This window comes from Hemiscyllium ocellatum, chromosome X (genome assembly GCF_020745735.1).
Source record: "Hemiscyllium ocellatum isolate sHemOce1 chromosome X, sHemOce1.pat.X.cur, whole genome shotgun sequence".
NCBI classification, from domain to species: Eukaryota; Metazoa; Chordata; class Chondrichthyes; order Orectolobiformes; family Hemiscylliidae; genus Hemiscyllium; species Hemiscyllium ocellatum.
Window position 1 is genome coordinate 8,248,723 of NC_083453.1, and position 15,004 is coordinate 8,263,726.

Below are 15,004 nucleotides of genomic sequence, written 5' to 3' on the forward strand. Positions count from 1 at the left end.
TTTATAACCACCATGACCCAGTGCTCAACATGATCTAGTACACAACATAATTACTATTTCAATAAGTTAGGTACAGTGCTCAGTGAAACAATAAGACTCAACATGATCCAGTACTCAAGTGTGATCCAGTATGCATTTAGAAGCAGTATTCAGTGTGTTCCACAGCAAGTTGCGATCCACCACACCATATGAAAATTACACAGTGATCCAGCAGACAATACGGTTCACTGCGCAGGGCGTAATGGAACATGCTACAGACTTGATCTTATATCTGCAGGGTTGGTGCCTACATTATATAATTTATAGGGTCAGTCTCTACACTGTATATGCTATAAGGTTAATCTCTGTGCTATGTATTCTTTAGGGCTGGTCTCTGTACGTTATAGCCTATAGGGCCAATCCCTATACTGTGTATTCAACACAGTATGTTGTATGGTCCACAGGGCTGGTCCTACTACTGTGTATTCTATAAAATTGGTCTCCATGTTGTATATCTCTACACTATACAGCTCATGGGTTCAGTCTCTGTACTGTACATTCTGTATGGCTGATCTCTAAAACTGTGCATTCTTTACGGCTGCCTTCTAAACTATGTATTGTATGGAGTTATTTTTAATACTTTAAATCCAATAGGGCTGATCTCTCTCCCTTATATTGTAAAGTGCGAGTCTCTACACTGTGCATTCTACCGGGCCGGTCTCTGTAACATATGTTCCATTGAGATTGTCTCTATTGTGTACATTCTACAGAATGTTTCCCTATTCTGTAAGCTGTTCGGGTTAATATCTATACTACAAAATCTATTGGTTTCTACACTGTACATTTTATAGGTCTGGTCTCTAACCTGTACTTTCTACCAGCTGGTCCATGTAACATGCAGAGCTGGACAATGTGTACATTTTATTTACCTTCCATTGTACATTCTACAGGATAGGATTTGTGATGTATATTCCATAGGGCTGATCTCTGTATTATACATTCTACACATCTGCAACCAGTGTTATACCCTACAAGGATGGACAGAATGTTATACATTCTGTGGGGCTGGGTGTACAATGTTCATTGTACAGGGCCATTTAATGTTATGTGTATTCTATGGGATCTGCCTCTATCCTACACATTCAATGGCACCTTTCTGCAGGGCTTATACTGTACATTCTAAAAGGCCAGATCTCATATCATATATTCTAATCAGGCCATTCTATACTGTACATTCTACAGATATGAGCCCTATACCATACAATCGACACAGTTGGTCTCTATCCTGTACATTCTTCGTGGCCTATATCTGTACTATACAACATACAGATTTGAATCCCATACTGTATGTTCTACACAGCTAGTCTCTGTTCTGTACATTTTACAGGACTGAACCCAATACCATGACATTCTCAATGGCTGGACCAAATACTGTGGAGTTCCTATACTGTATATTCCATAGGGCCAGTCTCTGTACTATACATTTCATGGGGCCAGTACATTCTGTACATTTTATAGGGCCAATATCTATACTATACTGTCCATGCAATTTGTCTCTATATTGCATATTCTACAGGGCTGTTCTCTATACTATACATTTTAGAGTTGGACTCTATGCATTCTATTAGCTGGTCTCTATACTGTACGATCTATAGGTATGGTTTCTATATATTCTACAGGGATGGCCTCTGTTCTATACAGTTTATAGGGCTAGTCTCTGTTCCGTAGCGACTAAAAGACTGGTCTCTACACTGTACATTCTATCTGGAACCAGATTCTATGATGCACAATCTTTCGCATCACTCTCTATTTCGTAGATTCTACAAGGCTCATCTCTGTACTATGTATCTTAAAGGACTAGTCATGATCCTGTAAATTCAACATGACCTACCTGTAAAAAATGTAGGGATGGTCATTGTACTATCTTGTTCTACACTATAATGTAGGGCTGTTTTCTGTTGCATGCATTCTCTAATCTCTTATTTTAAATTTCAGTAGACCTAATATAGATGCCTGGTTCAGATTGAATTCTGTTCTCCAAATAAAAGTATGATGCTGGTTTCTATACTATCCATATGCAAGCGCTGTTCCCATTTTGTATTGATTTGAGGGTTGCTTTTACACTAAATGCATGACAGGAGTGTTTTTAAATACTATATACCATGGAACTGGTCTCTATGTTGACCATACTATAGGGCTACTCCCTATCTCATACATATTACAGGAATAGTCTTTGATAGCATGATGATGAATCTAGATTACAAATCTGTTCTTTATATTAATTACTATGCATTACAGCCTCTTGAACACATTGCATGCATTACTGGGTGATATTTATATTGTATTTGTATGTATGACTCATTAGAGGCCACTTACCCATTCTCATAATTATATGCAAGTTAAAAGCCCTGTTTAAAGGGCTTTTCTCCATATTGCGTATATTATAGTTCTGTTTCCTTCGCTACATATATTACATGGTTGCAGGATTGGTCCCTACATTGCAGAAATTACTTGTGAGAGTCCACAGACTGCCCGTAATATAGACGTATTATTTCTATAAATATATACTGTCAATATTATGCACTGCTCCCTATTCTGTACAGAGGATCACAGGGTTGACAGATTTTTACATTGCAGACTGGCCTCTTTATTTTCCAGGTTTAATTACATTTTAGATACGTTTCTGTATACTGTGTTTACTGTAGTCCTGGTATCTGTCCTATAGTAATTAAGTTGGAGTTGATACTATGCAGGTTGGCCTCCAAGCTGTACACATAGGCATTAGATATTAATCCATTGTTATAATTCTTAAATTGTACATTTTAAGTGACTGGTCTCTATTCTATGTACAGTTGGTTTCTTCTGTATATATTAAAGAGCTAGCCACTATTTGTCATAACACTCTTGATATCAGGCTAGTCTCTCTCCTGTAATATTACAGTGCTGGTTTCTGTATTGTATTTATACCATAGTTTGTTTTTTAACCTGTGTACAATCAGGACTGATCTCCACCCACTTCTCTCTATTGCACATATATGGGAATGCTCATTTCCATATTCAATGCAGGATTGTTTTTTTTTGTACTGTATATGCTACAAACTACTCTGTATTACAGGGCTGCTTTGCACTGCATATCATTTCGTTCTGTTTTAATATTATTCAAGTCATTTTGCATGTTCCATTTGACTTCTATAATTAACTCATTTTTGCTAACTGCTATTAATGGGTTCTACCGAGTCAATAACTCTCTGGATCTTACGTGTATGGTCATTGTTGAGTCTGATTAGTTTTGCCTTTACTGAGAGCACATCATGACCCAATGCGGAGTCAATCACTTCTCTCAGTAAGGTGATGTTGGGACGAATTACACTTTAAATGCAAGGAGTCAGTTTTATGTAATGTCATGCTATACTTACAGAAGGACCAGGGAGACCAGGGAAACCTCTTTCTCCACGCTGACCAGGAAGACCTACAATACCACGCTGACCAGCCAAACCTTGTGGACCAGCAGGACCATCAGGACCCTACCAGGGAATGAAACAACACTTAGGAGCATGAACTGCACATTGTAAAGAAAGCAGCGAAACAAAATCAGTCAAGAAGACTGTTCTCAAACCAACCACAAACAACAACAGCACTGTGGGTGCACCTACAGCACACGTGGACTGAAGCGGTTCAAGAAGGGCAACTCCCCATTGTCTTCTCAAGGCACAATGAGGGATGAGCAATAAATACTGGCCCAGCCAGTGATGCCCACATCCCCTGCATCCATTTTTAAACAATGGAAACACTGCTTGTTTATGTTGACCTTTCTCTTATTCTATACTTACAGGAGGACCGTCTTCACCGGGTTCACCTTTCTCCCCAGGAGCACCAGCTGGCCCTTGAAGACCAGGGTCACCAGCGCGTCCAGCCTGACCAGGATCACCACGTAGGCCTTTAGGACCATCTTTACCAGGAGCACCAGGTGGACCCACTGGGCCTGGATTACCCTGTAGCAAAAGAAGCAGCCATTACTACGCAAAACTAAAGAAACGCACTAGTAGGATGAATAAAAGCAACTGGGACTTTAATAAACTCCATAATGATACATACTGGCTCTTCACACTGGCTGACAGTTAGAATTCCCTAAATTGTTCGATAGAACACTATTTTAAAATGGTCATCCGGAACATTTCATGTTCATTCATTTTCTGGATTTAAATTTTAACCATAATGGGATCTCTTTTATTCATATTCCAACAGCCCACTTCCCGATTCTTGCCAATTATCTGTCAGAATGCTCACAGCACAACAACTCAACCTGAACACTGATCTCTTTGCATTCACTGGCCTGTGAAAGGTCTGCATTACTACCTTTAAAGTCAGGGTGCTGCTGCACTGCACACGCAAGGCACACTCCTCAATGATTTACCAATTTTCATTATCCATCAGGGCTGTGCAATGGTTCCTGCCATTTTGCCTGAAATCTGCAGCTATTCTATGTGTTAGAATTGTTACTTGGAGCTCTGGAGAGGTTAAATGGCTAATTAGATTAGGTTCTGCCTCAACTTCAGAAGATGCTGCATCTTGCAGCATGTTTTACTGGATTGTAATAATGTACATGGGTCCAGTGCACACACACAGAGGTACCTATTGTTTCTGTCTGAGTATAGACAGTAAGTCATGTTGTTTCAACCTATGGAAGTGTCAGAGCCAAGCCTAAACCTCCATTCTCTAGCTGGGAATATTACATAGTGAATAAAAAGAGGAACCCTGGTTGGTTTCTGCTACTTCTTAACCCAGAGCACTCATGCTTATTGTAGTACACTATTTGCAAAAAACACCAGATCTTTTTCCTGCTTCTCAAGGATAATTTTTACCGAGAGCTACAAAACAGAGAGAGGTCATAATCAAACCCGGAATGTTACTTACATTAGGACCAGGTGGACCAACCCTACCAGCAGCACCAGGAAAACCAGTTGCACCCTGAAAAGAAGAAAAGATTGAAGATGAGAAATCACTTGAATTTATGTCAAGGCAGAGCTGCAGTATCATTTAAACACTGTTTCATAGTACACAGTGCACATTGTCATTTTAATAGTGATCCTGTCTAGCTCTCTATCTAATTCATTTAATAATCACAATTCGCCCTTTTAACACTGCACTGTAGTTCCTCTTTATGTCCAAACCGTGCTTTGCACTCAACTCTTCCCCTGTACAAATCTGAATGATGGGCTCAGAAACCAGTTTGAAATCAATGGGATTGGCATGGACTGAGATTATCAACATGATACTCCAGTGTGATGTGGGCCAGGAGAGGGGATGACCTTAGATGCATGCAATAGCACCCACAATAGGCAGAGGGTACATGGGTTCTAATTTGGGATTTCATGATTGAGCAAAGCCAATGATAGGGGGAGAGGACACAGGGCTATGGGAGGGGGATTAAATGGATGGGGAGGGTCAGTGATGGGGGACATGTTTATACGGGGCTGTGGGAGGGGCATTAAATGGGTGGATAGAGTCAGTGATGGGGTGTGTGTTTATATGGGGCTGTGGGAGGGGATTAAATGGGTGGGGAGGGTCAGTGATGGGGGTGTGGGAGGGGGATTAAATGGATGGGGAGGTCAGTGATGAGGATGTGTTTATATGGGGCTATGGGAGGGGATTAAATGGGTGGGGAGGGTCAGTGATGGGGTGTGTGTTTATATGGGGCTGTGGGAGGGGGATTAAATGGATGGGGAGGGTCAGTGATGGGGATGTGTTTATATGGGGTTGTGGGAGGGGATTAAATGGGTGGGGAGGGTCAGTGATGGGGTGTGTGTTTATATGGGGCTGTGGGAGGGGGACGAAATGGATGGGGAGGGTCAGTGATGGGGGACATGTTTATACGGGGCTGTGGGAGGGGCATTAAATGGGTGGGGAGGGTCAGTGATGGGGTATGTGTTTATATGGGGCTGTGGGAGGGGATTAAATGGGTGGGGAGGGTCAGTGATGAGGATGTGTTTATATGGGGCTGTGGGAGGTGGATTAAATGGGTGGAGAGGGTCAGTGATGGGGTGTGTGTTTATATGGGGATGTGGGAGGGGATTAAATGGGTGGGGAGGGTCAGTGATGAGGATGTGTTTATATGGGGCTGTGGGAGGGGGACTAAATGGGTGGGGAGGATCAGTGATGGGGTGTGTGTTTATATGGGGATGTGGGAGGGGATTAAATGGGTGGGGAGGGTCAGTGATGGGGTATGTGTTTATATGGGGCTGTGGGAGGGGGATTAAATGGGTGGGGAGGGTCAGTGATGGGGTGTGTGTTTATATGGGGCTGTGGGAGGGGATTAAATGGGTGGATAGAGTCAGTGATGGGGGATATGTTTATATGGGGCTGTGGGAGGAGGATTAAATGGGTGGGGAGGGTCAGTAATGGATGATGTGTTTATATGGGGCTGTGGGAGGGGGATTAAATGGGTGGGGAGGGTCAGTGATGGGGGATGTGTTTATATGGGGATGTGGGAGAGGGATTAAATGGGTGGGTTAGGTCAGTGATGGGGTGTGTGTTTATATGGGGCTGTGGGAGGAGGATTAAATGCGTGGAGAGGGTCAGTGATGGGGTGTGTGTTTATATGGGGCTGTGGGAGGGGTATTAAATGGGTGTGGAGGGTTAGTGATGGGGAATGTGTTTATATAGGGCTGTGGGACGGGATTAAATGGGTGGGGAGGGTCAGTGATGGGGTGTGTGTTTATAGGGGCTGTGGGAGGGTGGTTAAATGCGTGGGGAGGGTCAGTGTTGGGGTATGTGTTTATATGGGGCTGTGGGAGGGGGATTAAATGGGTGGGGTGGGTCAGTGATGGGGGACATGTTTATATGGGGCTGTGGGAGGGGGATTAAATGGGTGGGAATGGTCAGTGATGGGGGATGTGTTTATATGGGGCTGTGGGAGGGGGATTAAATGGGTGGGAATGGTCAGTGATGGGGGATGTGTTTATATGGGGCTGTGGGAGGGGGATTAAATGGGTGGGGAGGGTCAGTGATGGGGTGTGTGTTTATATGGGGCTGTGGGAGGGGGATTAAATGGGTGGGGAGGGTCAGTGATGGGGTATGTGTTTATATGGGGCTGTGGGAGGAGGATTAAATGCGTGGAGAGGGTCAGTCATGGGGTGTGTGTTTATATGGGGCTGTGGGAGGGGGATTAAATGGGTGGGGAGGGTCAGTGATGGGGGATGTGTTTAAATGGGGCTGTGGGAGGGGGATTAAATGGGTGGGGAGGGTCAGTGATGGATGATGTGTTTATATGGGGATGTGCGAGGGGGATTAAATGGGTGGGGAGGGTCAGTGATGGGGGATGTGTTTATATGGGGCTGTGGGAGGGGATTAAATGGGTGGATAGTCAGTAATGTGTGGAGGGATGAGGAGTGTCCACAGGCTGTCAGTGGGAGATGGAAAGCAGGTAGAGTCAGTGAAAATACTGAATGCAATGCCAACTGGATTTTCATGATATCTGTCACCGATTGATGTCAGAAACAGTTCGAAAATGTCTTGTGTCATTTAGAATAACCTGGTGAACATTAAAATAATGGGAAAAGGACAAAAGTTTAGACTGAATGTGGTGCACTTCAATGTGGGTGCAGAGAGTCCAAATACCATTTCAACATATTTAAGTCTCGCAGCTCCACACACACACAGCTGCTCTGCACTATTGGTGAATGCTGCTGGACAACTATGTTTAAAGAGGCAAAACCAATAACTAGCTAAAGGTTTTTACAAGTTGAAGAGCCTTGTTTCTGATTCTCAACTGTTTTGCAGCCTCCACCTTGCAATTGGTCACATTCGCTCACATTCCAGGAGCTCCTTTGTTCTAAATTCCAAAGTTAGATCCTGTTTTTCAGCATTTCCAGCTACTTGTCCCCAGATTCCAGTTGTCAGCTCTTGGCTCCTGGCTTCTTTGGTTGAAATCTCCTGGATTCAGGCTTTGAGACTCCGGATCCCAAACTCCAGATTTTCACCTCCCAATTAGTGGAGGGGCTACTAGATTATGTTCCCAGCAGTCCCCCTTGCAGGCTGCTAGATTCCAACTGGCTTCTGGCTCCCAGTGTCAGGTTCCTAACCATCCCTAGCATAGAGCAACCAGTTTCTGACTCCAGCTAGCTGGCTTCTGGATCCCATCTGCAGAATCCAATTGGGTGATGAAGAGATCCCTGTACATAAACTCTGGACTAATGTTTGGATATCAAATAAGCTGCACACGTTTTCAGGACAAGGCAGTCACTGTAAGCTAATGCCTGAAAAACACTTGCAAACAGAGGACGAGAATTCCTCACCTGAGCTTAATGCAACAGTCTTAAAGCATGTTAGCTATCAAGGGGAACATTTTGTTTCAAAACTTTAGATGAATAAACCATACTCACAGGGGGACCCTGGGCACCACGAGCTCCTTTCGGCCCAGTAACACCTGTTGGACCCTGAAAAGAGAAAGGGATCTCTCTGTGAATCTATGTCAACATAATGTCTCTGTTAGTGAAATCCACTGCATTTACAGAACTATTCATAATGTATTTGTGTCTTACCTGTGGACCGGGAGCACCTGATGGACCTTGAGGACCAGGAGCACCAGCATCACCTTTTTGTCCAGCCTCACCAGGTTCGCCCTTGGGACCAGCCTGACCATCTGAACCCTAGAGGAAAGGAGGTGCAGGAGTGTTCTTGTCAGCATTCAGTACACTGTAGAGTCCTACCACTGGGAAAATGCAACCTTAGCAAACTCAAAAGACAACAAGCAGCAGGCTAGGACAAGATCTTGCCTTCATCAGCCAAGACAGTTGACCAAGACAAGAACTGGCCTCCACCAGCGAGGGCAGCGATGACATACATACAGACAGACTAGGAGGAATAGGCCATTCAGCTCCTGCAGCCTGCTCCACCACTCAACAAGATCATGGTTGATTTGATTCCTTCGCATTCCTTCCTAAACCCAGATAACCTTCCACTCTCTTGCTTATCAGGAATCTATCTTCCTCTGGCTTAAAAATATCCAAGGACTCTGTTTTCACTCCAAAGACTCCTGACCCTCTGTGAGAAAGAATTTTAACAGTGACCCCCTAGTTTCAGAAGGAGTTTTCTCCTGCATGAGTCTGGAAATTAAACCTTAGAGAGAGAGAGATCTTGCCTCCGTTAACTGGCATGTTGGTTGGGGTAGAAGACTATCACTCATTGACTAGGTGGTTCCCAGAAGGATAATGTTGTCACCAACCAGAGCATGAAGCCCAGAGGGAGACCTAGCCACCTATTGGGGTAGTTCCTGACCCTCATCAGCCATAGGGACCCTGGATTGAGATCTGGACATCAGGGAGATCATGATCCTCAACAGGCAAGGCAGGGATCCGAGAGGGCGATTGGGCTTCCATCATCCTAGGGGCTGTAGGAGATGGATGATCCCATGAGGCAGAAAATATTGTATCCTTTATCAGTCAGAGCAAAGACTCTGGGCAGACCCACCATCTCTAGTTGCTAGGAAGAAATAAAAAACAAATGCATCATCAAATATTCACCTTCCTGCATTGGGAATCTACTCTTCAACAGCCAGGGGACTGATCCTGAAAGAGGATCTGGATGGGAGGCATCCAGGCTGCAGGAGATCTTAGACAAGTAAGTCTACCTTTCAGCTGCTGAGACAGATGGGATCCATTTTTCTCATTCCTTCATGAGATGTGGGTGTTACTGGCAAGGCCAGCATTTCAAGCATTTGCCCATTTCGAGTTGCCTTTGAACTGAGTGGCTTGCTCAGCCACTTCAGTGGACAGTTAAGAGTCAGCCACATTGCTGTCAGTCGAGTCACTTAGGTAAGGATGGCGGATTTTCTTCTCTTGAAGGACTTTAGTGAATCAGATGGGTATTTATGATAATGATTATGTGGTCACCATTAGATTTTAATTCCAAAAAAAATCAAATTCAAACTTCACTATCTGCTGTAATGGGATTCAAACCCATGCTCCAGAACATTAGCCTGTCACTCTGAAATGCTAACGCAGCAATATAACTATTATACCACCACCTCGATCACCTCGGCTGTTGAGGTAGGCTTATATCTCCCAGTGGCAGAGGAGCACTGATGAGACAATGGGATTGGTGGTTTCTGAGGGGAGCTTGTTGACCAGATCAGTGGCCACTAGTCTGAATAGAACAATGCTTGGATTAACTTGTGCAAAGAAAGTCCTGTTACGTAGAACCATTCACCTTTGCTGGGTAGAACTTGACTAGCTTGTGTGCATCTTGAATTTACTGTGACTGTTACTTTCTGAAGTCAATACTTACAGGAGGACCAGCAAAGCCAGCAGGGCCAGGAGGACCTGTCTCACCACGCTCACCCTGAAACACAAAGATGGCAAGGTTACACACAGACATCAGTGGCAGCACTGAATAAACTGACAATGTTGGGGTGGGGGTGTCACATATCAAAGCATTATTCCTCATATTCCACCAAATAAGAAATACAGCACACAAGGAAGCCAGTTGGCTGGTCTTGTCCATGCATCCCTTCTGCAAGAGCTATGCAGCGAGCCCCACTTCTCCGTCCTTCTACCACAGTTATCTCACTTCCGATGATTCTTCTGAAAGCCTTAATTGAACCAGTTTCCACCACACACTCAGGCAGCACATTCTGGAAACTAGCCACTCACTGCATGAGAATGTTTTTTTCTCATGTCACTATTGCTTCTTTTGTCAACCACCTTCAATCTGTGCACTTTTACTCTCAATCCTTCCACCAATGAAAACAATTTCTCCTGATCTACTCTGTCCAGATCCCTCACGATTTTGAACACCTCATATCAAATCCCCTCAAATCCTTTGTCCCAGCTTCTCCAATTTATCTTCATAACTGAAATTCCTCACCTTTCAAACCATTCTCATGAATCTTTCTTCATTTTCTCTCAAGCCTTCCACTATTCCTAAAGTGCGATACTGGAACTGGCCACCACGAAGGCTGGAGCAATGTTTATGAAGGTTCACAATAACATGCTTGCTTTTGTATTCTGTGCCTCTGTTTAAAAGCTCAGGATCCCTTTTCCCTTACTGTTTTCAGTACAGATTCCAGCTTCAGCAGTGATTTGCTCCTCCCTTATTTATCACTTTTTCAATCTGCCCTGCCCCCTTCATTGATTGATACACATATACCTCCAGATTTTCTATGAGGCCTGTTTCTACTTGCATCAATTGAATTGAGTAACTGACATTTTCACACCTGCAAGAACTGAGAAATCCCAAATAGCATCACAGATGAGACAACTAGGTAAGCCCAGGTTGAAATACTCTGTAGTTACTACCAAACAAATTTCATTGTAAACTAGTCAATCTCCTGTGGCATTGTGCATTACAGGAGTCTTCAACAGGTGAAGGAAATGGCAGTTAGCTCATGTTTTAAAGACATATATTCTTGACATAAATTCTGCTGTCTATAATTGCCAGGGAAACAGTTTATGCTTCTTGGTCATGCTTTGATTAAATATGTTCACCAGAGTTTGTGTCACAGTGGAAGGAAGGGTGTAATTACAACATGACTGGTTTACATAGGCATCATAACTGCACTGTTAATTACAAGTGAGTACATAGCTAAGTGTTTTTATAGGCAAAAGTGAGGACTGCAGATGCTGGAAATCAGAGTCTGGATTAGAGTGGTGCTGGAAAAGCGCAGCAAGTCAGGCAGCATCTGAGGAGCAGGAAAATCAATGTTTTGGGCAAATCAGGAATGAAGGCCCTAAGCTTTTTTATAGATTGTTGATGTAATCTGAAGCATAATGTATTTCATTTCTGAGAAATTATAAACAATAATGTTAAAGAATATATGTCAATAGCTACAAAAACATTCGCAATGGCCATGTCTCAAATGTCTCAGATACTGGCTAGACTCTACTGATACAAACTACTGGAGTCAATTTCTCCCTGGGGGTTCGTTAGATGTTGCTGTAATACAAGTTCCTGTATTGAGTGGGCAATACAACAATAGACTTTTGAATCCAAAGGGCAGATTGTTATAGAATGTCCACTATTCCAGTTGCCCCAGTTCAAGTGTGATCCAATCACATTGCAGTCTTGCTCTGGTCAACCTGAGAGTGAGCTGTCAAGTTGCACCACTTTGCTCAATCTCCCGGATCAGCTCATCGTAATCAATCCAGGCTATTTGTCCAAATCCAGGTTGACTTCGAACCAGAAGCATCTGGCTCCCTTGTCACCAACTCACGAACTATTAATGTTCAACCTGCAGCACAGAACTTTATCAGAGCGAGTAGATGCTCAACAAGTTATGTTTGGCCATCTTAACTGCTCAGATTGAGTTCTGGTAAACCCAGCCGTATAGCTAGGTTTGGATTTGCATTTTCTTCTAGTTTTAACAGAAACTCAAGAATTCAACTGATCCCACTTACAGGGGCACCGCGAGCTCCAGCAGCACCTGTCGGCCCACGAGGACCTGCTTCACCCTAAAGGAGAGACAAGAGAAAAGGAGTTACTGAGATACACGGACCAGCTACAGTAAGGAAGTGCTGAGATTTTAATCTCCAAGACATTTCACCAAATATATTTATTTCCTAAAATGAGATGCACCTCCTGTACCAATCAGGCTAATCTCGTTGTTAATATGCTTTCATTTTTATCAATTATCCAAAATGTTCTCTATATTTTACACAAATATAAACCTCATCATCCTCTTTACCTTCTCTCCGTTGGGACCAGCTGGGCCAGGGGGACCAATTGGACCAGTTAAACCCTAGAATAGAAAGAGAAAGACCTCATGTCAGATACAATCTCAAGTTGAGGCTGCAGTGGGCACTGACTCACATGTGCACTGTCACTGGCTGCATTGCTTACAGGAGCATCACTAAGTCAATGGTACTGTTACTGGAGAGCCCGGAAAAGAAAGCTATTCAAATACAGCCAACTTTACAATAATCAGAATCTGATTTCTGAGAAATGTTAAAAAGGAGTATTTTACCACCTATTTCAGAGATATACGTAACAGATGGACAAGTTAGGTGAAAGGGTAAATGTAGGGGAATGGGTCTGGGTGGGTTACGCTTCGGCAGGTCGGTGTGGACTTGTTGGGCCGAAGGGCCTGTTTCCACACTGTAGGTAATCTAACCTAATCTAAAACTGCAGTGATATCTCACTGCAACAAACATGGTGGTAAGAAATTCCTTTGTTTGCTGTTTGCTTTGTAATGTCAGTTACAACAGTAGAGCTATTCCATCCATTTGTGCCATTACAGCCACGAATATCTGAAGGCATTCTGTCACCTCAACTGTTAGCTTGATGCTTACCCACGAGGAACAACTTCTATTCCCACTCTTTGGAAAGAAAGGGCATTACAAGTGACACCAGTAACTTTGGTTTGTGGGATTGGTGAGTTTATGCAGGGTTTCTGCTCCTGATCATTACCCACTGGGAAATGTCCATGTGTAGAGATTGGGCTGAAGCACAATGGTGACTTCCACCTATTCTGTCCCCACCCCAAGCCCTACAACCATCTATAAGACACCAGCTAAAGACCAGCCATCTGCAATACAGAATTCCAAAGATTCAGCATACTCTGAATGAAGGAATGCTTCCTCATTTCCATCCCAAATGGCTTCCCCCTTATTCTGAGACTGTGTCCCTGGTTCTCGATCCTCTCCAGCCCGGGGGAAAACATTCATACTGAATCCACCCGGTGGAGTTATGTTATAATATTCAATGAAATTGCCTCTTGTCCTTCTAAATTCCAGAGAATACAGGCTCAATCCATTGAATCTTCCCTCGCAGGGCAATCCCACCATACCAGAAATCCATTTAGTGAACTTTCATTGCACTCCCTCCTTGACAAGTATATTTTTCGGTAGGTTATGGAGACCAAAAACGTATAAAATACTCAAAGTGTGGTCTCACCAAGGCTCTATATAGTCATAGCAACACAGTTCTGTCATCAGACTATTGCTTCACTCGAAGCAAGGGATTTTAATTGAGCAAATGTGCATGTGTGTTAGTTAATAACTGGGCATCTATTAGCGAGTAATTGTTTCTCTATATATTGACAGTTGCAAGATACTATTTTATTGTCTGAAACCTTGTGTTCATCTGTGATGAATTGTTGTGACGTAAACTATTGACGATAGCTAATTAGATGCAACTGTAACACAGACTTTGCATGTATTAAACTGGACAGTGTGACGACACACTCATTGCAAACTTGTTATTATATGTAGACAGGTAGGTAGCTACATCGATGGATTATCAACTTGTGGGCTACTTCTTCCAGAGTCCTCACATGATTTTGCACATCAGCACAATCAGATCCAGGTTGTAAATACAAGTTAAGTGCTCTTGAACTTACAATGTCTGCAGCATGTTGCTGACTAACTAACTCCTATTAGCAGCCCATGTGTAAACAGGCAAATCGGAAACTTGATTATGGAAAGCCCGAGTGGGCAGCATTTCACTTACTCGTCCGCCATCTTTGCCAGGAGCGCCCTCAGGTCCTTTCTCACCATTATCACCCTAAGAGATAAATGAGAAGGGGAGAAAAATTAGTCCTGTATCTTCCAGAGAATCTGAGACATGTCAGTTGCTTTATCTCTCCTCAAAACCTGACACAAATGACATCACGTGGATAATGACTGACTTATTCTCTTAATTTTTCTGTGAATTAGAGAAGAATTTTGATCTATCCTCTTTCATGCATGATTTATGTTCAACAAGGGATCAAAAATAGAAGAAACCTTAGATACAGGAAAAGGCCATTAGATCCAAGAAATGCTGAGCTTAATAGCTCATCAACCTTAACTACTTGTTGCCTTCTTAATTCACGAAGACTTCTTAGGCAGCACCTTCTAAATGCTTAGCCACTCCCATCTAGAAGGACAAAGGCAAGAAGTTCCCCATCAAGCCACTCACTATCCTGCCTTGAAAATATGTCACCTTTCCTTCACTGTTGCTGGGGCAAAATCCTGGAATCCCCTCCCTAAGGGCATTGTGGGTCTATGATTGTGGGAGTGCAGCGGTTCAAGTAGGTAGCTTACCATCATCT

General features: G+C 43.3%; 1 protein-coding gene across 2 annotated transcripts in view; it reads right to left on the reverse strand.

Annotated features, from left to right (window-relative positions):
* The window catches only part of LOC132805760 (collagen alpha-1(II) chain), an 80,617-nt gene that overhangs the window by 15,223 nt on the left and 50,390 nt on the right, over window positions 1-15,004 (reverse strand). For both annotated transcript variants that reach the window (XM_060820990.1, XM_060820991.1), the window contains 9 exons: window positions 14,422-14,475; window positions 12,659-12,712; window positions 12,372-12,425; window positions 10,264-10,317; window positions 8,520-8,627; window positions 8,361-8,414; window positions 4,894-4,947; window positions 3,810-3,971; window positions 3,396-3,503 (listed from right to left, as the gene is read on the reverse strand). In XM_060820990.1, coding sequence (XP_060676973.1) covers window positions 3,396-3,503; window positions 3,810-3,971; window positions 4,894-4,947; window positions 8,361-8,414; window positions 8,520-8,627; window positions 10,264-10,317; window positions 12,372-12,425; window positions 12,659-12,712; window positions 14,422-14,475 — 702 coding nt within the window. The remainder of the gene's footprint in view (window positions 1-3,395; window positions 3,504-3,809; window positions 3,972-4,893; window positions 4,948-8,360; window positions 8,415-8,519; window positions 8,628-10,263; window positions 10,318-12,371; window positions 12,426-12,658; window positions 12,713-14,421; window positions 14,476-15,004) is intronic.